The sequence below is a fragment of the Lithobates pipiens genome, unplaced genomic scaffold (assembly GCF_037356315.1).
Source record: "Lithobates pipiens isolate NorthernLeopardFrog02 unplaced genomic scaffold, aLitPip1_a1.2 Scaffold_22, whole genome shotgun sequence".
In the NCBI taxonomy this organism is placed as follows: Eukaryota; Metazoa; Chordata; class Amphibia; order Anura; family Ranidae; genus Lithobates; species Lithobates pipiens.
In genome coordinates this window covers 165,532,288-165,555,046 of record NW_027507784.1, presented here as the reverse complement: position 1 = coordinate 165,555,046, position 22,759 = coordinate 165,532,288, and the positions used below count along the sequence as shown (strand labels likewise).

General features: G+C 50.6%; 1 protein-coding gene across 31 annotated transcripts in view; it reads left to right on the top strand.

Moving 5' to 3' along the window:
* ABI2 (abl interactor 2) overlaps window positions 1-22,759 on the top strand; it is a 164,263-nt gene that overhangs the window by 72,025 nt on the left and 69,479 nt on the right. For all 31 annotated transcript variants that reach the window (XM_077448547.1, XM_077448549.1, XM_077448546.1 and 28 more), the window contains exon 3: window positions 14,351-14,527. In XM_077448547.1, coding sequence (XP_077304673.1) covers window positions 14,351-14,527 — 177 coding nt within the window. The remainder of the gene's footprint in view (window positions 1-14,350; window positions 14,528-22,759) is intronic.

Here is a 22,759-nt window from a genome sequence, read left to right as displayed (position 1 = left end):
TCCTCCACTTTTAAATCCTCTAAGTGTGTGGTGCAGAGGGAGACATCCATTAAAATTCTGATGCTCTGGTACAAGACCCCTGAGGTCATTTACAAATATGATCCCTCTAGCTCGGCGATGTGCTGGCGCTGTGGCCTTAAAGTAGGCTTATTGCTCCATATTTTTTGGCAATGTCCTCTGATACAACCCTTTTGGCATGAGGTAATGCTATTCAGAAAGTGGTAGATCTGCACCTCCCGCTTGACCCAATACACTACTTACTGGGTCTTCCCTTTACTGGTATTGCTAAATATGTCAAACGATTGACTTCCTACATCCTTTTTGCTGTCGAGAGAATTATCCCACTTTGCTGGCTATCCAATGTACCCCTACCGTGGTCTAGGTTACTTGAACTCCTAGCTGATATTTGAAGAATGGATTATTTAATTGCTACTGTACGTAATATCCCGCAATTTGATAAGATATGGGAAATTAGATTTGTCTGACAACTTCTGTGTTTCATGAATCCATGCTTTCTGTTAGAATACTTTTTTCCAGCAAGAACTCATGTATGTGGTCTTTTATTAAACTCTCCAGTATCTTCCCAACTATAGATGTTAACCATTCAGCCACGGAAGGTTTTACCCCCTTCCTGACCAGAGCACTTTTTACAATTTGACAATGCGTTGCTTTAACTGCTAATTGCACGGTCATGCAATGCTGTATCCAAACGAAATTTGTGTCTTTTTTTCCCATAAACAGAACTTTCCTTTGGTGCTATTTGATCACCTCTGCGGTTTTTCTTTTTTGTATTATACACAAAAAAAAAAAATGGTTAAATGTGTGTTTAGAATTAAAAAGGCGAGGTATCAATGGGGGAATAAGACAGGGAAGTATTTAGCAAATATGGTAAAGAGGACGACATCAGCAAATTGCATAAATACAGGACAGTACTGGGGAAATGGTATATACAACAAAGGAAATAGCAGGTTTATTCCAGAAATACTATGGGGAACTGTACTCAGTAAAACAAAAGGGAAAGCGGGTCTCTAAATTAGAGAAGGTTAGAAAAGAAAACAAAAGATTTCTTAAAAGATGCGAGATTAAAGGCAGAGGCGGCTCTAGGATTTGTGAGGCCTTAGGCAAAACTTACACATGAGGCCCCAATCACGCCCATAATGGGAAAAAAATTCAAGCAATAAAAATGGCTGCAAAAAGATGCACAGATCTAGCAAAAAGTTCATCTGCACCACTTCCAGGGCACCCTCCTCACCCATCAGACATATGCAGCCATTAAAACATCTGGGGCCCACCAAGGTGGCAACCCCTCTAAGAATGTCCTGTGTCTTGGGAGAATGGGGAGGAGATGTCACTGAACCATTCCATATCTGCAGAGGAAGTAGAGCGGGGGGATCCCAGCACAGTGCAGGGGGAGCAAGAGTGCGGAGGGGAGACAGAGAGGAGAGGAGAGAGAGGGGAGGGGAAGAGAGAGATTGTGAGAGATAGGGGGTGGGAAAGAGAGAGAGGGGGAGGGGAGCAAGACATTGTGAGTGAGAGGGGGAGAGGGGGGTGAGAGAGGGGTAGATAAAGGGTGCACAAAAGGGGGAGAGAGTGGTGGAAAGAGGAGGGGAGGGGGTGAGAGAGGGAGGAGAGAGAGAGAGAGAGAGAGGGGGAGGAGAGAAAGGGTGGGCAAGAGGGGAAGAGGGAAGGGAGAGAGGGGGAGGGAAGAGAGGAGAGGGGGAGGGAAGAGAGGAGAGGGGGAGGAAAGAGAGGAGAGGGGGAGGAAAGGGAGGAGAGAGGGAGGAAAGGGAGGAGAGAGGGAGGAAAGGGAGGAGAGAGGGAGGAAAGGGAGGAGAGAGGGAGGAAAGGGAGGAGAGAGGGAGGAAAGGGAGGAGAGAGGGAGGGATGGAAGGGAGGAGAGAGGGAGGGATGGAAGGGAGGAGAGAGGGAGGGATGGAAGGGAGGATAGAGGGAGGGATGGAAGGGAGGATAGAGGGAGGGAGGGAAGGGAGGATAGAGGGAGGGAGGGAAGGGAGGAGAGAGGGTGGGGAGGAGAGACGGAGGGATGGAGAGGGAGGGAAGGGGGGATAGGAGGGGAGGAGGAGAGAGGGAAGGAGGGGAGGGAGGAAGGAAGGGAAGGGAGGAAGGGAGAAAAGGGAGGGAGGGAAGGGAGGGAGGGGGAGAGAGGAGAAAGAGAAGGGAGGGAGGAGAGAGGGAGGAGGAGAGAGGGAGGAGGAGAGAGGGAGGGAAGGAGAGAGCGAGGGAAGGGGGAAGAGAGCAAGGGAAGGGGGAAGAGAGGAAGGGAGGGAAGGTAGGAGAGAGGATGGGAGGGAAGGTAGGAGAGAGGAAGGGAGGGAAGGTAGGAGAGAGGAAGGGAGGGAAGGAGGAGAGAGGAAGGGAGGAGAGAGGAAGGGAGGAGAGAGGAAGGGAGGGAAGGGAGGAGAGAGGAAGGGAGGGGGGAGGGAGAGAGGGAGGGGGAGGGAGAGAGGAAAGGAAGGAAGGGAAGAGAGAGAGGGACGGAAGGGAAGGGACAGAGAGAGGGACAGAGAGAGGGAAGGAAGGGAAGGGACAGAGAGAGGGAAGGAAGGGAAGGGACAGAGAGAGGGAAGGAAGGGAAGGGACAGAGAGAGGGAAGGAAGGGAAGGGACAGAGAGAGGGAAGGAAGGGAAGGGACAGAGAGAGGGAAGGAAGGGAAGGGACAGAGAGAGGGAAGGAAGGGACAGAGAGAGGGAAGGAAGGGAAGGGAGAGGGAAGGAAGGGGAGAGGGAAGGAAGGGAGGGGAGAGAGGGAAGGAAGGGAGGGGAGAGAGGGAAGGAATGGAGGGGAGAGAGGGAAGGAAGGGAGGGGAGAGAGGGAGGGAAGGAAGGGAGGGGAGAGAGGGAGGGAAGGAAGGGAGAGAGGGAGGGAAGGTAGATAGAGAGGGAAGGGAAGGGGAGGGAAGGGAGAGAGGGAGGTAAGGGAGAGAGGGAGGTAAGGGAGAGAGGGAGGTAAGGGAGAGAGGGAAGGAAGGGAGAGAGGGAAGGGAGAGAGGGAAGGGAGAGAGGAAGGGAGAGAGGGAGGGAGAGAAGAAAGGGAAGGGGAATAGAGGGAAGGGAGAGAGGGAGGGGTGAGAGCGAGGGAGGGGTGAGAGCGAGGGAGGGGTGAGAGCGAGGGAGGGGTGAGAGCGAGGGAGGGGAGTGAGGGAGGGGAGAGAGCGAGGGAAGGGAGTGAGAGAGGGGAGAGAGCGAGGGAAGGGAGTGAGAGAGGGGAGAGAGCGAGGGAAGGGAGTGAGGGAGGGAAGGGAGTGAGGGAGGGGAGAGAGCGAGGGAAGGGAGTGAGAGAGGGGAGAGAGCGAGGGAAGGGAGTGAGAGGGGAGAGAGCGAGGGAAGGGAGTGAGGGAGGGGAGAGAGTGAGGGAGGGGAGAGAGTGAGGGAGGGAGAGAGCGAGGGAGGGGAGAGAGCGAGGGAGGGGAGAGAGCGAGGGAGGGGAGAGAGCGAGGGAGGGAGAGAGCGAGGGAGGGGAGAGAGCGAGGGAGGGGAGAGAGCGAGGGGAGAGAGCGAGGGAGGGGAGAGAGCGAGGGAGGGAGAGAGCGAGGGAGGGGAGAGAGCGAGGGAAGGGAGCGAGGGAGGGGAGCGAGGGAGGGAGAGAGCGAGGGAAGGGAGTGAGAGAGGGGGGAGAGCGAGGGAAGGGAGCGAGGGAGGGGAGAGAGCGAGGGAAGGGAGTGAGGGAGGGGAGAGAGCGAGGGAGGGGAGAGAGCGAGGGAAGGGAGCGAGGGAGGGGAGAGAGCGAGGGAAGGGAGCGAGAGAGGGGAGAGAGCGAGGGAAGGGAGTGAGGAAGGGAGTGAGGGAGGGGAGTGAGGGAGGGGAGAGAGCGAGGGAGGGGAGAGAGCGAGGGAGGGGAGAGAGCGAGGGAGGGGGAGAGAGCGAGGGAGGGGAGAGAGCGAGGGGAGAGAGCGAGGGAAGGGAGAGAGCGAGGGAAGGGAGTGAGGGAGGGGAGAGAGCGAGGGAGGGGAGAGAGCGAGGGAGGGGAGAGCGAGGGAAGGGAGCGAGGGAGGGGAGAGAGCGAGAGAGGGGAGAGAGCGAGGGAAGGGAGTGAGGGAAGGGAGCGAGGGAGGGAAGGGAGCGAGGGAGGGAAGGGAGCGAGGGAGGGGAGAGAGCGAGGGAGGGGAGAGAGCGAGGGAGGGGAGAGAGCGAGGGAGGGGAGAGAGCGAGGGGAGAGAGCGAGGGAAGGGAGTGAGGGAGGGAGAGAGCGAGGGAGGGGAGAGAGCGAGGGAAGGGAGCGAGGGAAGGGAGTGAGAGAGGGGAGAGAGCGAGGGAAGGGAGTGAGAGAGGGGAGAGAGCGAGGGAAGGGAGTGAGGGAGGGGAGAGAGCGAGGGAAGGGAGTGAGGGAGGGGAGAGAGCGAGGGAAGGGAGTGAGGGAGGGGAGAGAGCGAGGGAAGGGAGCGAGGGAGGGGAGAGAGCGAGGGAAGGGAGCGAGAGAGGGGAGAGAGCGAGGGAAGGGAGTGAGGGAAGGGAGTGAGGGAAGGGAGTGAGAGAGGGGAGAGAGCGAGGGAAGGGAGTGAGGGAGGGGAGAGAGCGAGGGAGGGGAGAGAGCGAGGGAGGGGAGAGAGCGAGGGAGGGGAGAGAGCGAGGGGAGGGGAGAGAGCGAGGGAGGGGAGTGAGGGAGGGAGGGGAGAGAGCGAGGGAGGGGAGTGAGGGAGGGAAGGGAGTGAGGGAGGGAAGGGAGTGAGAGAGGGGAGAGAGCGAGGGAAGGGAGCGAGAGAGGGGAGAGAGCGAGGGAAGGGAGCGAGAGAGGGAGAGAGCGAGGGAAGGGAGCGAGAGAGGGGAGAGAGCGAGGGAAGGGAGCGAGGGAGGGGAGAGAGCGAGGGAAGGGAGCGAGGGAGGGGAGAGAGCGAGGGAAGGGAGCGAGGGAGGGGAGCGAGGGAGGGGAGTGAGGGAGGGAAGGGAGTGAGGGAGGGGAGAGAGCGAGGGAGGGGAGAGAGCGAGGGAGGGGAGAGAGCGAGGGAGGGGAGAGAGCGAGGGAAGGGAGCGAGGGAAGGGAGCGAGAGAGGGGAGAGAGCGAGGGAAGGGAGCGAGAGAGGGGAGAGAGCGAGGGAAGGGAGCGAGAGAGGGGAGAGAGCGAGGGAAGGGAGAGAGGGGAGAGAGCGAGGGAAGGGAGAGAGCGAGGGAGGGGAGAGAGCGAGGGAAGGGAGAGAGCGAGGGAAGGGAGAGAGCGAGGGAGGGGAGAGAGCGAGGGAGGGGAGAGAGCGAGGGAGGGGAGAGAGCGAGGGAGGGGAGAGAGCGAGGGGAGAGAGCGAGGGAAGGGAGTGAGGGAGGGGAGAGAGCGAGGGAGGGGAGAGAGCGAGGGAAGGGAGCGAGGGAGGGGAGAGAGCGAGGGAAGGGAGCGAGGGAGGGGAGAGAGCGAGGGAAGGGAGCGAGGGAGGGGAGTGAGAGAGGGGAGAGAGCGAGGGAAGGGAGAGAGCGAGGGAGGGGAGAGAGCGAGGGAGGGGAGAGAGCGAGGGAGGGGAGAGAGCGAGGGGAGAGAGCGAGGGAAGGGAGTGAGGGAGGGGAGAGAGCGAGGGAGGGGAGAGAGCGAGGGAAGGGAGCGAGGGAGGGGAGAGAGCGAGGGAAGGGAGCGAGAGAGGGGAGAGAGCGAGGGAAGGGAGTGAGAGAGGGGGAGAGAGCGAGGGAAGGGAATGAGAGAGGGGAGAGAGCGAGGGAAGGGAATGAGAGAGGGGAGAGAGCGAGGGAAGGGAGTGAGGGAGGGGAGTGAGGGAGGGAAGGGAGTGAGGGAGGGGAGAGAGCGAGGGAGGGGAGAGAGCGAGGGAAGGGAGCGAGGGAAGGGAGCGAGGGAGGGGAGAGAGCGAGGGAGGGGAGAGAGCGAGGGAGGGGAGAGAGCGAGGGAGGGGAGAGAGCGAGGGAGGGGAGAGAGTGAGGGAGGGAAGGGAGTGAGAGAGGGGAGAGAGCGAGGGAAGGGAGTGAGAGAGGGGAGAGAGCGAGGGAAGGGAGTGAGAGAGGGGAGAGAGCGAGGGAAGGGAGTGAGGGAGGGGAGAGAGCGAGGGAGGGGAGAGAGCGAGGGAGGGGAGAGAGCGAGGGAGGGGAGTGAGGGAGGGAAGGGAGTGAGAGAGGGGAGAGAGATCGAGGGAAGGGAGTGAGAGAGGGGAGAGAGATCGAGGGAAGGGAGTGAGGGAGGGGAGAGAGCGAGGGAAGGGAGTGAGGGAGGGGAGAGAGCGAGGGAAGGGAGTGAGTGAGGGAGGGGAGAGAGCGAGGGAAGGGAGTGAGAGAGGGGAGAGAGCGAGGGAAGGGAGTGAGAGAGGGGAGAGAGCGAGGGAAGGGAGTGAGAGAGGGGAGAGAGCGAGGGAAGGGAGTGAGGGAAGGGAGTGAGGGAGGGGAGAGAGCGAGGGAGGGGAGAGAGCGAGGGAGGGGAGAGAGCGAGGGAGGGAGAGAGCGAGGGAGGGAGAGAGCGAGGGAGGGGAGAGAGCGAGGGATGGGAGAGAAGGGAGGGATGGGAGAGAAGGGAGGGAGGGAAAGGAGAGAGAGAGGGGTGGGAAGGGGTAAGGGAGAGGAGTGTGGTGAGAGGGGGAGGGAGAGGGGGGTAAGAGAAAGAGGGGGGAGGGAGGGAGAGGGGGAGAGGGGTAAGAGAGAGGGGGGAGGGAGTGAAAGATAGAGGGGGAGAGAGGGGGTAAGAGAGAGAGAGGGGGAAGTGAGAAATGGGGGGGTGAGGAAAGGGGGTGAGAGAGATCTAGAGATCTGTCCCTGTCTGTAGCCCCTGGGGGGGGGGCAAAGAGCAGGGAGAAGCTGTAGAGTGCTGGGGGGTGGGGACCGGAGAGTGCTGGGGGGTGGGGACCGGAGAGTGCTGGGGGGTGGGGGCTGGAGGGTGCTGGGGGCCAGAGAATGCTGGGGGGCAGAGAGTGCTGGGGGCCAGAGAATGCTCGGGGTGGGGGGCGGAGAGTGCTGTAGGCCAGAGAATGCTCGGGGTGGGGGGTGGAGAGTGCTGGGGGCCAGAGAATGCTCGGGGTGGGGGGCGAAGAGTGCTGGGGGCCAGAGAATGCTCGGGGTGGGGGGGCGGAGAGTGCTGGGGGCCAGAGAATGCTTGGGGTGGGGGGGCGGAGAGTGCTGGGGGCCAGAGAATGCTCGGGGTGGGGGGCGGAGAGTGCTGGGGGCCAGAGAGTACTGGGGGGTGGGGGGCAGAGAGTGCTGGGGGTGGGGGCCAGAGATTACTGGGGGTGGGGCCAGAGAGTGCTGGGGGCCAGAGAGTGCTGGGGGCCAGAGAGTGCTGGTGGGTGGGGGCCAGAGATTGCTGGGGGGTGGGGGGCGGGGAGTGCTGGGGGCCAGAGAGTGCTGGGGGCCAGAGAGTGCTGGTGGGTGGGGGCCAGAGATTGCTGGGGGGTGGGGGGCGGGGAGTGCTGGGGGCCAGAGAGTGCTGGGGGTGGGGGCCAGAGATTACTGGGGGTGGGGGCAGAGAGTGCTGGGGGCCAGAGAGTGCTGGGGGGTGGGGGCCAGAGATTGCTGGGGGGTGGGGGGCAGGGAGTGCTGGGGGCCAGAGAGTACTGGGGGGTGGGGGGGGAGAGTGCTGGGGGCCAGAGAGTGCTGGGGGGTGGGGGCCGGAGAGTGCTGGGGGTGGAGGGTGGAGAGTGCTGGGGGTGGAGGGTGGAGAGTGCTGGGGGTGTGGGGTGGAGAGTGCTGGGGGCCAGAGAGAGCCGCAGGGGGTGTAGGGTGGAGAGTGCTGGGGGCCAGATAGTGCTAAGGGTGGGGGGTGAAGAGTGCTGGGGGGGAGCTTGAGAGGGGAGGCAGAAAGAATTGGAGAGCAGGGGGTGCTAGCGAAATGGGGGTGGAGCCAGCGAAGACAAGAATGGGCTGGAGAGCAGGAGGGGAGGAGCCAGGGAGCAAAGGGAGGGGCTGAAGAGCAGGAGGCGTGGAGAAAGGGAGCACAAGAAGGGGCGGAGCCAGTGAGCACAAGGAGGGGCTGGAGAGCAGGAGGGGCGGAGCCAGGGAGCAAAGGGAGGGGGTGAAGAGCAGGATGCGTGGAGAAAGGGAGTACAAGAAGGGGCGGAGCCAGGGAGCACAAGGAGGGGCTGGAGAGCAGGAGGGGTGCAGCCAGTGAGCACATGGAGGGGCTGGATAGCAGGAGGGGCGGGGCCAGGGAGCGCACGGAGGGGCTGAGCCAGGGAGAACAGAGGGGCGGAGCCAGGGAGTACACAGAGGGGCCGGAGAGTACGGGGGATGCAGAAAAAGTTAGATAGGAGTGGTGGAGAAGACTGCACATAGATAGTGGAATTGATTTTTCCATATTCCTCCATGCAACCGCTGAATGATCACCTCTCCTCCCTGCAGACATTCAGCGGCTGTATGGAGTAATATGGAAAAATCAATTCCACTATCTATGTGCAGTCTCCCCACCGCTCCTCCTATTCAGGCACACAGGGAAGGCTGCACGGCATGGGCACTCACCTTTCCTCTGGTCGGCAGCATAAGAGTTCCTCCCTCTTCACACTCATGGTGGGACTATCCAGCTGGGTGGTTTTTCAGCAACCCCCCCCACTCCAGAACCAAATAGGAGGCAGGTGCGGAGGAGAGGTCTGGTGAGCGGCACAAGAGAGAAGCTCAGGTGAGGGTCCCACATGGATATGCCGCCCTCATGCCGTCTGTCATCCAGCCACTGCGCCACCTAGAGGACTCTACTGTCCCGCTCCCCGCACTTGCTGCCACCGCATTGATCACAGGCAAATTAGTCGATTGCGAGGCCCTTGAGACTGCGGGGCCTTAGGCAATCGCCTAATTTGCCTAATTAGAGAGCCGCCTCTGATTAAAGGTAATACCAGAGGTTAAACCAGGGGCCCTTGAGGAACCCATAACAGAAGAAGAAATTAGTCGAGCCCTAAAAAACACTGCAACAGGGAAAAAGCCAGGTCCAGATGGACTTACGACATACTATTTAAAAAGTTTAAAGAAATCTCTGCCTAGACTATGCTCATATATGAATGGGATAGGTACAAGTTGGGAAATGAGAAGGGAAGCGTTAGCAGCCGCAATTACTATTATCCCAATGGAAAGAAAAGATGCCACCATATGCTCAAGTTATAGGCCTATTTCATTACTAAATGCCGACACAAATCTATTTGCTAAAGTGTTGGCAGGTAGGATGAAAGCAGTAATGAACGATTTGGTGAATGTTGACCAAGTTGGATTTATCCCAGAGAGGGAGGGGAGAGATAATGTGGTAAAAAGGGTACTGCTGCTTCAAATAATGAAAGAAAGTAGATCTAGACGCTGAACAAGCATTTGATAGGGTAGACTGGGGATTTATGATGAGTACTCTGGAGGCAATGGGAATAGGCCCAAGGAGGACCCATTCGATTAAGGCATTATACAACCACCCCACAGCCAGGGTAAACATCAATGGGACATTATCGCTACCTTTTGATATGCATAATTAAAACAAGACAGGGGTGCCCCTGTCCCCTCTTTGTTTTGTCCTTGGAATCACTCCTAGCAAGAATTGGAAAGAAACCAGATATAAAGGGAATTAAGATAGGAGAGGAAGAACATAAAATGGCTGCATACCCAGATGACCTTTTGGTTTATGTAGATAGGCCTAGGATAACATTACCCAACTTAACCACTTACAGACCGGACCATTTTGCTGGTCAAAGACCAGACCACTTTTTGCGATTCGGCACTGCGTCGCTTTAACTGACAATTGCGCGGTCGTGCGATGTGGCTCCCAAACAAAATTGACGTCCTTTTTTTCCCCACAAATAGCTTTCTTTTGGTGGTATTTGATCACCCCTGCGGTTTTTATTTTTTGTGCTATAAACAAAAATAGAGACAATTTTGAAAAAAACACATTTTTTACTTTTTGTTATAATAAATATCCCCCAAAAATATATAAAAAACATTTTTTTTCCCCTCAGTTTAGGCCGATATGTATTCTTCTACATATTTTTGGTAAAAAAAATCGCAATAAGCGATTGATTGGTTTGCGCAAAAGTTATAGCATTTACAAAATAGGGATAGTTTTATAGCATTTTTATTAATTTTCTTTTATTTATTTTTTACTAGTAATTGCGGCGATCAGCGATTTTTATTGTGACTGCGACATTGTGGGGGACCCATCGGACATTTTTGACACATTTTTGGGACCATTGTCATTCATACAGTAATCACTGCTATATAAATGCAGTGATTCCTGTATAAATGACACTGGCAGTCAAGGGGTTAACCAGTGGGTGGCAGTGTAGGGGTTAAGTGTTCCTAGGGGTGTGTAACTAACTGTGGGGGGCTGGGCTTTCATTTAGTGAACACTGATCTCTGCTCCAATCACATGGAGCAGAGATCAGCGTCACTAGTTGCTAGGCAGAATGGAGAAATGCTGTTTACACGGCATTTCCTCCATTCAGCCGTCCCGTGAGACGATCGGGGGTATGCCCGCGGCGATCGAGTCTGCGGGTCCCGTGACTGGACTCACGGGGGTCCCGACCAGCGCGGGAGCGCCTGGCTGGCGGCGCACTCCCGATCACAGGGCGCCATTGAAGATTGGACGTACCTGTATGCCAATATGCCTGCCCGTGCCATTCTGTCGACGTACATCGTCGTGCGCTGGTCGGGAACCGGTTAATGAAGCTATTAAAGTCTTACGGAGAAATCTTAAAATGAATCCCTCTAAATTAGAAATTTTGAATTTCAACGTGAGGAAACGGGAAGAGCTGTCCCTGAAAAGTAATTAAAATACCTAGGAGTAAAAATTGCATCGGGCATAGGGACAAATGTACCAAGAAAATTTTATACAGCTACTGAACGAAATAAAAAAATAAATCCGCAACAAGGTATCTCTCCTGGATAGGAAGAATAAATATAATTAAAATGGTAATTTTGACGAAGATCCTGTATAAAATGTAAATGTTACCAATCCCTCTCTCACAGGCCTATTTTAAATCCTTAAAAAACATATCAAGGTTTATTTGGCAGAGAAAGAAGCCTGGGACAAGTTACTTGGTTTTGAATAGGGATAAATGCCAAGGAGGAATGGGGGTGCCTGATTTAAAAAATTGCTATAACGCAGTATTGCCTTCACGGGTGTTACAATGGGTAAAAAATAACAAAGAAAAAAGATGGGTGGAATTGGAAAACATTATTAGTAATGAACCCCTGGGGAACATTTATATGGATACCCTCACAATTTAGAGAATTAAGTGAAAATACACACCAAATAACTCCGTTTTTGCCATCTGGGATCACATACACATACAAGAAAAATGGGAGTTTAACTCACATTTAATGCCACTAAGAGAAGCAATTTTTTATTTTTGTTTTGCACCAAGGAAAGGGAAGTGGTTTGGGAAATGGATAAAAAAAATATGAAAATGCACAATTAAAAGATATAATGGAAAAAGGGGAAATATATACACTACAGAAACTAAAACACAAAAAAGAACTAACGGTGATGGATAAATGGCGGTACACACAGCTAAAACTTTTTGTATCTACGTTGCCGCAACCAATTAAGATCTCACGAGAACCTATTGCAGTTTGAGCGCTCGTGCAGCAGCAACTGAGGGATGGGATCTCACGGATATATAAAATATTAATGGGAATTAAGGGGTTGGAGGTACCGCTATTTTTGTAGTGAAATGGGAAAGAGAATTGGGAAAGCGAGAAGATTTACATTTGGAAAAGATAATTAAAATGGTACACAGCACGGCAATAGAAGGGAATACCATTGAAATTATAAATGTACTTCATGCTGGTGTATAACACCAGAGATGGCACACAAATACCAGAGTGAGACATCAAGATTTTGCTGGCGTGGATGCAATGCTGTGGGAATCATGGCCCACATATGATGGACATGTCCTAAAATTAAATAATTCTGGAGAGAGGTGTTGCAAGGGATAAAAGAGATTACTAATATGGAGGTACCAGAGGAACCATGGAGGTGTTTGTTTCATGGGGTAGAAATGTCAATAAAGCAATATAATAGGACATTGGTACCCCATCTGATGAACACAGCAAAAAGTTTAATCCCCTGACAGTGGCAAGAAGTGGAATGTCCCATGATCAGAAGCTGGTGTAAAAAAAAAAAAAAAAAAAAAAAGATATTTTACAATATGGGATATCTAAGATATACTGGAGATGAGGAAATAGAAGGATGTGGAAAATGTGGAAGGAATTTAAGCACACAAGGAGATGTGTAAAGGTAATGGGAACGGATGAAGAGGGTAGACGGGGAGGACGGGAGACGAGGGGGTGTAGGGGATGGATGTGAGCCAGCACACACAAATCCCCGCGCTGGCACTCGTGCACGTGATCGCCAGCCACACACATCAGTGTACTTGCACTTAAAGGAACCCCGTGTATATATACAGGGTTTTGTGCAGAGGTGCCATTGTGCCACTGTATATGTACACAAGCCGGTCAGGAACCAGCTAAACTAACAGGTGTATAGTTACTAACTTTGATTCCTTTTAAACTATAGGGCCGCGTACACACGCGCGGACTGTTCGCCCAACTTTGTCCGTCAAACAGTTTCGGCAAACAGTCCGCTCAAAATTAGCATGGACGGACATGGCCACACACGACGGACGAACAGTTTGCTGAAACCGTGCGCGATGACGTGAACGGCACGTACGACGGGACGAAAAATACGACGTCCTATACACTGCATTATAACTTTCGGCGTGTAAATCCTTTCTGAGCATGCGCGGAACTTAGTTTGACGGACAAGCCTACACACGAGCGGATTGTTCGCTGAAACAAGGTTTCAGCGGACAGTTTTTCGGAAATTCCGTAAAACCTTGTTCGTCAAACTGTCCGCTGAAACTGTCCGCTGAAAGCCCACACACGAGCGGACTGTCCGCCCAAACACTGTTCAGCGGACAAAGTTGGGCGAACAGTCCGCCCATGTGTACGCAGCCTAGGAACCACTTTGGCCTTATGCCAATCCCATGGTATTATTCCAGTCTTAAGGAGTCCCTAAAAACAATGGCTGTGAAATAAAAGCTCAATTCTTTTAGGATCTGTGGGTGTATGCCATGCGGTCCAGGTGCTTTATTCACCTTTTTCTGTCTAAATATTTCTGGACCATATCCATTTTGAGTATAATTTTGGGGTGTGTCAATATCATCCCCATTATGGTCTTAAGCTCCCTCATGCTCCTTTTGTTTACACAGAGCTGAAGAAGTTATTTAATATGCCTTCTCTTTGTCCCCAGTCACTCGCTCCAGATTATTTTGTAATGAGCCTACATGCTCAGACCTGACCTTTTTAGTATTAATACATTTGAATCGTTTTTGGGGGGTTTGTTTTACTATCTTTTGCAATCTGTTGTTGGTTTTTGATTTTTTGCGTCCATTATTTCCTTTTGACATATTCTGTTATATTCTTTGTAACATTTAAACGATGATGGTATTCCTTCATTTTTTTGCAGTGTGTTCACATAGCCTTTTTGAAGAATTCCCATTTCTGTTCTGTGTTCATTGATGCTAATAGTCCCTCCCAGTCTAAGTCTTGGAGAGCATCCCTCATCCTTGGAAAATTTGCTATCTTAGTGTCTTTATATGTCCCGTATGTGTTTGCTTACATTATTGTAATGGCATAAAATATACAGCTTAAAGGGGTTGTAAACCCTCATGTTTTTTCACCTTAATGCATTTTATGCATTTAGGTGAAAAACCTTCTGTGGTGCTGCAGCCCCCCCCCCCCCCCGAGCCCCTGCTTTACTTACCTGACCCTGATCTTTCACCAGCCATGAAGAGCACACCAGCTCTACCTGGTGTCTCGTGTCCTGATTGAATAGATTGATAGCAGCGCAGCCATTTGCTCCCTCTGCTGTCAATCAAAGCCAATGATGCGTAAAAGGACACAGATGCAGGACTTGGGAGCGCGCCCGTAAGGCTGTCCACCAAGGAGATTGCTTCTCCAACGTGGACACTGTGTGTGGAGGAGCCACCCAAGCTGCTGAGGGACCGCAGAGGAGGAGATTCAGGGCCACTCTGTGCAAAATGAACTGCACAGTGGAAGTAAGTGTGACAATTTTTTTTTTTTTTTAAAGTGTGTGTGTGTGTGTGTGTGTGTGTGTGTGTGTGTGTATATTTATTTTTTCTGGTTAAAAAAAAAGTCCGGAGATATACAATGTATACCACCAAATGAGGGCCAAATTTTGTCCTTTAAAAAAAAAGGTGTAATTCATCTGGGGTGCCTCAAGCTTTTGCTTACTTTTAAAGGGTGTCTTGACTAAAAAAAAGGTTTGAGAAATGCTGTTAGATTGTGCCGTTTAAGTTAACTGATGTGTGTTTACTATAGTATTTGTTAGGCGGTAGGTACTAAAGCTTGCCCTTACAATTATGGTTAGTAATCAACAACCCATGTAATGTTTTTTGTGGTTTGTTTTATGTTTACATTGCTATAATTTCTAGACAGTGGATATTCATAAAGAAAAAGTTGCAAGAAGAGAGATTGGAATCTTGACAACGAACAAAAACACTTCTAGAACGCACAAAATAATTGCTCCAGCCAATTTGGAGAGACCAGTCCGTTATATACGTAAACCTATTGACTACACATTTCTTGATGACACTGGACATGGGGTGAAGGTATGTTGAATTTCTTTTACGTTATTAAGAAGTATGCTGATTTATTGATGATTAGAATATGGGCATAAAGCATACTGTTGAAGAATACAGACAACCGGATGCATAATCACTTATGGCCCCATAATCTGTTTTTCAGCTTTTACCGTATATTATAGCTTTGATTTACTTGAGCACTAATAAATACCTCTGTAATAGTGTTGCATACATTTTTATTGTCAAATTCATATTCCAATAAACTAAGAATTGGAGTGTCTTTGCAATGAACCGGTCATTGGGTCCCGATATATCAAAGTAACATTATAAAAATTAAGACCTGCTCTCAAGCACCTGTAAGGCCATCCATTGTTTTCTGTGATGGGTGCTGACTCCACACATACTGTGTATATGCATAGATTAAGGTCCCAAACCCTGTGCACCTAGCAAAGCCATTTGTAAACGGGTTAAACAGTCTCAGCCAGCTTCATTCAAAGCCACGCCCCCAACATGTTTCAACCCGCCCACAGGGCTTAATCATGGAGGCTGTTTTATTTGTTTACTAATGGTTTTGCTAGGTGTGTGGTGTTTCATATATAAAACTTACTTTGAAAAACCTCCAAAAAAACTATTCTATAAACTTTCTTCATCGTACATCATGGGACACAGAGCACCATAGTAATCACTATGTGGGTATATAGGCACCTTCAGGTGATGGACACTGGTATACCCAATACAGGAAGTTTACCCCCTCCTCCTACCAGGAGTATCTCAGTTTTTTCGCCAATGTCTAAGGTATTGGTCACGAGTGAAGGTGTGCTCTGAGGAGCTCCAGGAGGGATCCATGCTGGGTTTAAATAGCCTAAACAGACCTGATCCATTCAAAGTGCCACTAAGGCCAAGGTGGATGGTACCTGGGCCTCGTATACAAAGCACAAGGTTTTGCCTGTAACGCCTCTTTGCAGGGCTGGACCCTGGGACCCAGGGCTTTTTGGTCATGCTTACATTACCTAAAGCTTTTCCTGGCGGGGAGTGGAACCCTTCTAAAAAGGGACCCGGTCCTTGAAGGTTTGCTAAATGCAGCCCGCAGTGATGGGTGAAGTTTGGATCTGTCTGTTAAAGCAGGATCCTGCAACAAGGAAAAGGTAAGGGAAGAAGCCTAGGAACTGTAAAAAGTCCACCTATGGGTTTTTTCTTCCATGAGTAAAAATGTTGTCATGCCTTCAAGTCTCCACTAGGCATAAATGCACATACCTTAGTACGTTGCTTCTCAGTCAGCTCAGTGTCCCAGCTAAACAGCATGTGTGTGGTCTCAGCAAGCCAGCAGGGGATTCCTCATCCAGCAAAGAACAGCATGTTCTTTTTTTCCCCCTAGGGGAGGGAGGTACAATAGTAGTTTGTACTCCCCCCATGCCCTCCCCCTAGGGGGGGGTGCGGTGGTGGCTTTCCTATGTTCGCTTATCCCCACAGAAGCTCATAACTTTTAAAGATCCTGCCTCCCCAGCCCTCCCTCCATTCCCCTCTTGCTGGGTCCCCACTGATCAAAGCAGCGTGTTGATGCCATTCGCGTGTGCGCAAACTACAGCTAGTTTAAACAGAGGGCGGACACGTTGAATGACGGGGGTGTTGCTTAAGGCGCATTGCCGTGTGCGGGACGAGGAGCACTCAGCGCAGGCGCTGGGGACAGAGACAGATGCTTCTCAGCTAACAGCTGCTGCAGTCTGGGGCACAGGAGCACTGGGAGCATGTAAGGATGCATTCAAGCATTTCCATTCCAGGAAATAACATTTATACTCCGCACCAAAACTGAACTTTTAGTGGCATTGTTTTTGCTAGATTATTGCTCAGTGAGTTGTGCATTTACTTGGTGCCTCTGCTTTTTGTGCTCAGCACTATGGCTCCCAAAAAAGGCGCCACAAAGGTACCAAAAATCCCACCCCCAGGCGCTGGGAATTCCAGCTGTGCCTCCACACTGTCATCCTCTCCTGAAATATCAGATATGGCAAGCCAGAGTGAATCATTGGAACTAATTGGTGGTGCAGCTGCTTCTCACTTCTCAGTCCCTGTATACGTGACTGAAGATGCATTTTCCTCCGCTCTGCAGGGCCTAGAAGGAAGTTTAGCAGCTTTAATCGCATCCTCCATCCAAAAGGATAGGAAGCGTGTTAGATCCCTCTCCCCACCTCAGACCCTTTACCAAGGGAATAATGGGTAGAGGATGAGGTGTTACCCTCAGGTGATCAGGAGGAAAGGCAAACCGATTTACTCTGAGAAATTGCTGGTACAATCTCTTAAGGAGAGGTTCGTTGCACTTTCTAGCTACCCCTAACTGAGTCAGCTGAAAGTTCTATTTCTTCTTAAGGTTCCTTAAAACCTTCATAGCCTTAGCATACGTTTCCTGTCCATGCATTACTAGAACAGCTTATTTATGCTGAATGGGTTCACCTGGATAAACATTTTCTCTCTCCAAAGAGATTCACAGCACTCTATCCCATGGAGGAGAAATTCACCAAAAAATGGAATGTACCAGCAGTTGACACTGCGATTTCCAGTGTGAATAAAAGTCTAACTTGTCCAGTAGACAATGCACAAATGCTTAAGGATCCAACAGATAAAAGGTTGGAATTCCTGGTAAAATCCTCCTTTTCCTTGGCAGGTGCCATTACTCAGCCTGCAGTCACTGCAATAGGCATCTATCAGTCCCTAAAGGACCAGCTTAGACAGACAATTAAGGAGGTTCCTGCACAGCAAGCCTGGATATTTGGCTGAACTGCCAAGGGCATTATGTTTTGCCATAGACACCATGAAAGATTCTATTCACCAGGCATCCCGCCTTGTGCTTGCGCTAGTACACATGCGTAGGATCATGTGGTTAAAAAATTGGTCAGCTGAAGCACCATGCAAAAGGCTCCTGACTGGTTTTCCTTTTCATGGGGATTGGCTATTTGGGGATGATTTGAACAAATACATCCAAATGATTTCTAGTGGGAAAAGTACTCTTTTGCCAGTCAAAAAGTGTAAACACCCTTAATTTAAGCGGACTCTTTCTCCTGTGGCGGGGCATCCACCTCTAGGCAGTGGCGACGGCCTCCGCCGTCAGACTCTAGAAGAAAGCCGTAGGGTCAGGCCCAGGCACAAAAGTCCTGGGGCTGGAAACCTGCAAAGCAGAATTCCAAAGCCTCATCATGAAGGGGTTCCCCCCTCGCCAGAGTGGGGGGAAGACTTCTGCAATACTCAGAAGTCTGGCAAGAGGAAATTCAGGACAAATGGGTCATCTCCATGGTGTCCCTAGGGTACATGCTAGAATTTCGGGAGTTTCCACCGTCTCATTTTCTGAGGTCAAACGTTCCCAAAGATCCAGAGAAAAGGCAATCTCTGTTTTGGGCACTAGACCGATTACTGGCTCGGGGTGATCATATAAATCCCCATAGAAAAGCAAGGTTTGGGGTTTTATTCAAAACTAAATGGAGATGTCAGACCCTTTCTGGATCTAAAGAGTCTAAATCGGTTCCGGAAGATCTGCTCCTTTTCGCATGGAGTCGATCAGGTCAGTGGTGTCTATCCTACTAGGAGGAGAACTTGTGGCATCTATCGACATCAGGGATGCATATCTGCATGTCCCTATATTTCCCGCTCACAAAATATTTCTGTGGTTCGAGGTAGAATGGCAGCATTTCCAGTTTGGAGCCTTGCCCTTCGGGCTAGCTACAGCACCCCGGGTGTTTACAAAAGTCCTGGCCTCACCTCTAGCTAGGTTAAGGGCACAGGGCATAACAGTCTTGGCGTACCTAGATGATCTATTGCTAATAGACCAGTTGGTGGCTCGTTTGAAGCAAAGAGTGCGGATTACACCCAGTTACATAGAAAGTCTGGGTTGGATTCTCAACCTAGAGGAGTTTTCCTTCAAACCGCTAAAAAGGCTGGAGTACTTCGGTCTGATCGTAGAAACAGCCCCGAAAATGGTGTTCTTGCCTCAGGCAAAGATCAACTCCATAAGAGCTGGTATGGATGGTCAGGTCAAAAGGAGATCCCTCCATTCGCTTTTGCATGAGGTTGTTAGGAAAGATGGTGGCTTCATTCAAAGCAGTTCCCTATGCCCAGTTCCATTCGAGACTGTTGCAAAACAGTATCCTGTCTGCTTGGAACAAAATGATTCAAGCTTTGGACTTGCCAATGCGCCTGTCCCCAAGGATGTCCCAAAGCCTCAGTTGGTGGTTACTAACCCAGAATCTGCTGAAAGGAAGATCCTTCAGCCCAGTTATCTGGAAAGTGGTAATGAAAGATGCCAGCCTTTTCAGGCTCGGGAGCAGTACTAGAACCGAAAGAGCCTTGCTCCTCAACATCCTAGAGATTCAGGCAGTGCGTCTGGCTCTGAAGGCCTGGACTTTCAGGTTACGGGATTGTCCTGTCAGGATCCAATCTGACAATGCCACAGCTGTGGCCTATATCAATCACCAATGGAGCACCAAGAGTCTCGCATTCCCATATTCTAACTGGGGCAGGAAGGAATGTTCTGTGCCTATCAGCAGTCTTCATTCCGGAAGTAGAGAACTGGAAGGCGGACTACTTGAGTTGCCAGCAGTTATTCCCAGGGGACTGGTCCCTTCACCCAGACATCTTTTGGGCTGTTTGCCAAAGATGGGGGACTCCGGACATAAATCTTCTGGTGTCCAGATTCAACATGAAGCTAGTCAACTTTGTGTCCAGGACAGGGGATCCACTCGCATGCAGAACAGATGCGTTGGTGACCCCGTGGGATCAGTTCTCACTGATTTAAGCATTCCCCCCCTATGCAGTTGCTGCCACGACTTCTTTGCAGGATCAAGCTGGAAAGAAAGCCGGTAATTCTGGTAGCCCCAGCATGTCCCGGGAGTTCCTGGTATGCATAAATCGTAAAGATGGCAATGGAGGAATAATGGTCCCTTGGGCTTATATTTCCTGGTGTGAATCCAAGGGTTGGCACCCTCGGAGGTATATCATAGGCAGAATTCTTGCCTTTCTACAATTAGGGGTAGAGATGAAGTTGGCCTAGTATGATTAAGGGCCAAGTCTCAGCTTTATCGGTCTTATTTCAAAGACCGCTTGCTACACATTCTTTAGTCTGGGGTTTTATGCAAGGAATGATGCTTAATCTGCCAGTTTAATCACCTTTGAACCCTTGGGATTTGAACCTAGTTTTGTCAGTGTTACAAAAACGCCCATTTGAACCGATACATCATATTCCTTTAGTCCTAGTTATGGCAAGGAAGCTAGTGTTCTTGGGAGCTATATCCTCAGCAAGGAGGGTTTCGGAGTTGGCTGCTCTTTCTTGTAAAGAGCCATACTTGATTATTCACGAGGACAGAGTGGTGTTATGCCCTCGTCCCGATTTTTTGACAAAAGTGGTCTCGGGTTTCCACCTGAACAAAGATGTATTGTCCTGCCATGGTCTTTGGTTTTCCAAAACCATGTTCCTGGGAAGAGAAGTCACTACATTGTCTCGATGTTGTGAGAGCGGTCAAAGTCTATTTAAAGACGACTGCTCATATTCGGAAGACTGATGTCTTATTTGTTCTGCCAGAGGGTCCTAAAAAAGGACAGGCAGTGTTGAAATCCACTGTTGCTAAGGGGATTCGGCAGGATATACTTCAGACTTGTGATTTAAGGGGTAAGATTCCACCTTTTCAAGTCAAAGCGCACTCTACCAGGGTGGTTAGTGCTTCTTGGGCAGTGCGTCACCAGGCCTCCATGACTCAGATCTGTAAGGCCGCAACCTGGTCTTCAGTACATTCACTAAGTTTTATCAGGTGAATGTAATAAGGCATGAGGCTATCAACTTTGGACGCAGTGTGCTGCAGGCAGCAGTATAGGTCCTCAAGTCTAGGGGTGCACTACAGGTTGTCTCTCCCTCCCCTCAAATAGCATTGCTATGGGACGTCCCACATAGTGATTACTATGATGCTCTATGTCCCATGATGTACGATAAAGAAAATAGGATTTTTATAACAGCTTACCTGTAAAATCCCTTTCTTGCAGTACATCATTGGACACAGTGGTCCCTCCCCTCTTTTGGGATTTAGGTATATTGCTTTGCTACAAAAACGGAGGTACTCCTGGCAGGAGGAGGGGTTATATAGGGCGTGAACTTCCTGTGTTGGGTATACTAGTGTCCATCACCTGAAGCTGCCTATATACCCACATAGTGATTATGGTGCTCTGTGTCCCACGATGTACTCCAAGAAAGGTATTTTACATGTAAACTGTTATACACACGGTTTCTGCAGAAACCGTGTGTATAACTGCCGCACACTGGAATTTATTTGGGAGAACTGATAAACCTGTATTTTTGTTTGTTGTTCTTGGTGTTTTTAGATGTTGATTTGAAGTGCACAGTACGATGATTTCAGGAATAGTGATATTAATGCTCTGGGGATTTGATGTTTCTATAAACGTGGCTTTGATCTTTATTGCAGAATAATTCAGTTGTCATATACTAACTGTACCTATTACAGTATACACTATTCATGTATGGATGCAGTAACCAATTTGGTACTGAGGACTCTAATATGAAAATTGGATATTAAGATAAGTAGTTTGAATAGTCAAGTTGACAATCAGTTGATTCAGATCCCAGTTACATAGTTACATAGTAAGGTTGAATAAAGACACCAGTCCATCCAGTTTAACCTGAGTGAGTGTCTACAATTGTCCCTATCCCTGCACACACACATCACTCCCTACCCTCAAGGAGCCCACAATCCAAGGTCCCAATTCTTATACTAGGGCCAATTTTGGGCAGAAGCCAATTAACCTACCTGCATGTCTTTAGAGTGCGGGAGGAAACCTGAGTACCCGGAGGAAACCCATGCAAGCACAGGGAAAACATGCAAACTCTAGGCAGGTAGTGTTGTGGTTGGGATTCGAACCAGTGACCCTATTTACTGCTAGGCGAGAGTGCTACCCACTACGCCAAATGCGGTTTATATTTTAATTTATTGGTTCGCTTTAGTCATAGATTTTATCTGTTGCACAGTATACAGTGCCTTGCAAAAGTATTCACCCCCCCTGCCATTATTCGTGTTTTGTTTTCTCACAACCTGGAATTAAAGCGGGAGTCCGCCGGGACTCCGCGTTTTTTTTTTTTTTTTTTTAAAGCCAGCAGCTGCTGACTTTTAAAATAGTGACACTTACCTGTCCAGCGCGCCCGCGATGTCGGCACCCGAAGCCGATCTCTAGATCATCTCTCGGGTGCTGCCGCCGCCATCTTGGGTATGGGAATCAGGAAATGGAGCCTTTCGGCTTCATTTCCCGGTTCCCTACTGCGCATGCGCGAGTCGCGCTGCGCAATAAGGACGGTCCCCGCTGCCTCTGGGATCTGTGTGTTTCCCAGCAGGCAGCGGGGCACTTGCGGAAAGGTGCGGGCACTTGCGGAAAGGGGCGTAATCTACGCCCCTTTCCGCAGAGAGCTATCCCGGAAGTGGGTGCAGATACCTGTACTGTACAGGTATCTGCACCCCCCCTCCCCCCTCAAAGGTGCCAATTGTGGCGCCGGAGGGGGGGAGGGTTCCGATGAGCGGAAGGTCCACTTTAGGGTGGACCTCCGCTTTAAGATGGATTGTTTGAGGACTTGCATAATTTAATTTACAGAACATACCCACAACTTTGACTATTTATTTTTTTATTTTTTTAATAGTGAAGCAAACAACAAATAGGACAAAATAACAGAAAAAGTCAATGTGCATAACTATTTGCCCCTCTAAAGTCAATGCTTTGTAGAGCCACCTTTTGCAACTATGACCGCTCCAAATTGCTTTGGATAAGTCATAGAGACTTATCCAAAGCAATTTGGAGCTGTCATAGTTGCAAAAGGTGGCTTGCCACATGTTACCACTGGGATTTTTGCCCATTCCTCCTTGCAAAACTGCTCCAGCCCCTTCAAGTTGGACAGTTTGCAATAGTGAACAGAAATCTTTGAGTCTGACCACAGATTTTCTATTGGATTGGGGTCTGGGCTTTGACTAGGTCATTCCAACGCATTTACATGTTTTCCCTTTAAACCACTCAAGTGTTGCTTTAGCCGTGTGTTTGGGGTTATTGTCCTGCTGGAAGGTGAACTTCTGTCCTAGCCTCAAATTACACACAGAGCGGTACAGGTTTTGCTCAAGAATATCCCTGTATTTAGCACCATCCATCTTTCCCTCAACCCTGACCAGTTTCCCAGTCCTGGCTGCTGAAAAACATCCCCACAGCATGATGCTGCCACCACCATATTTCACTGTG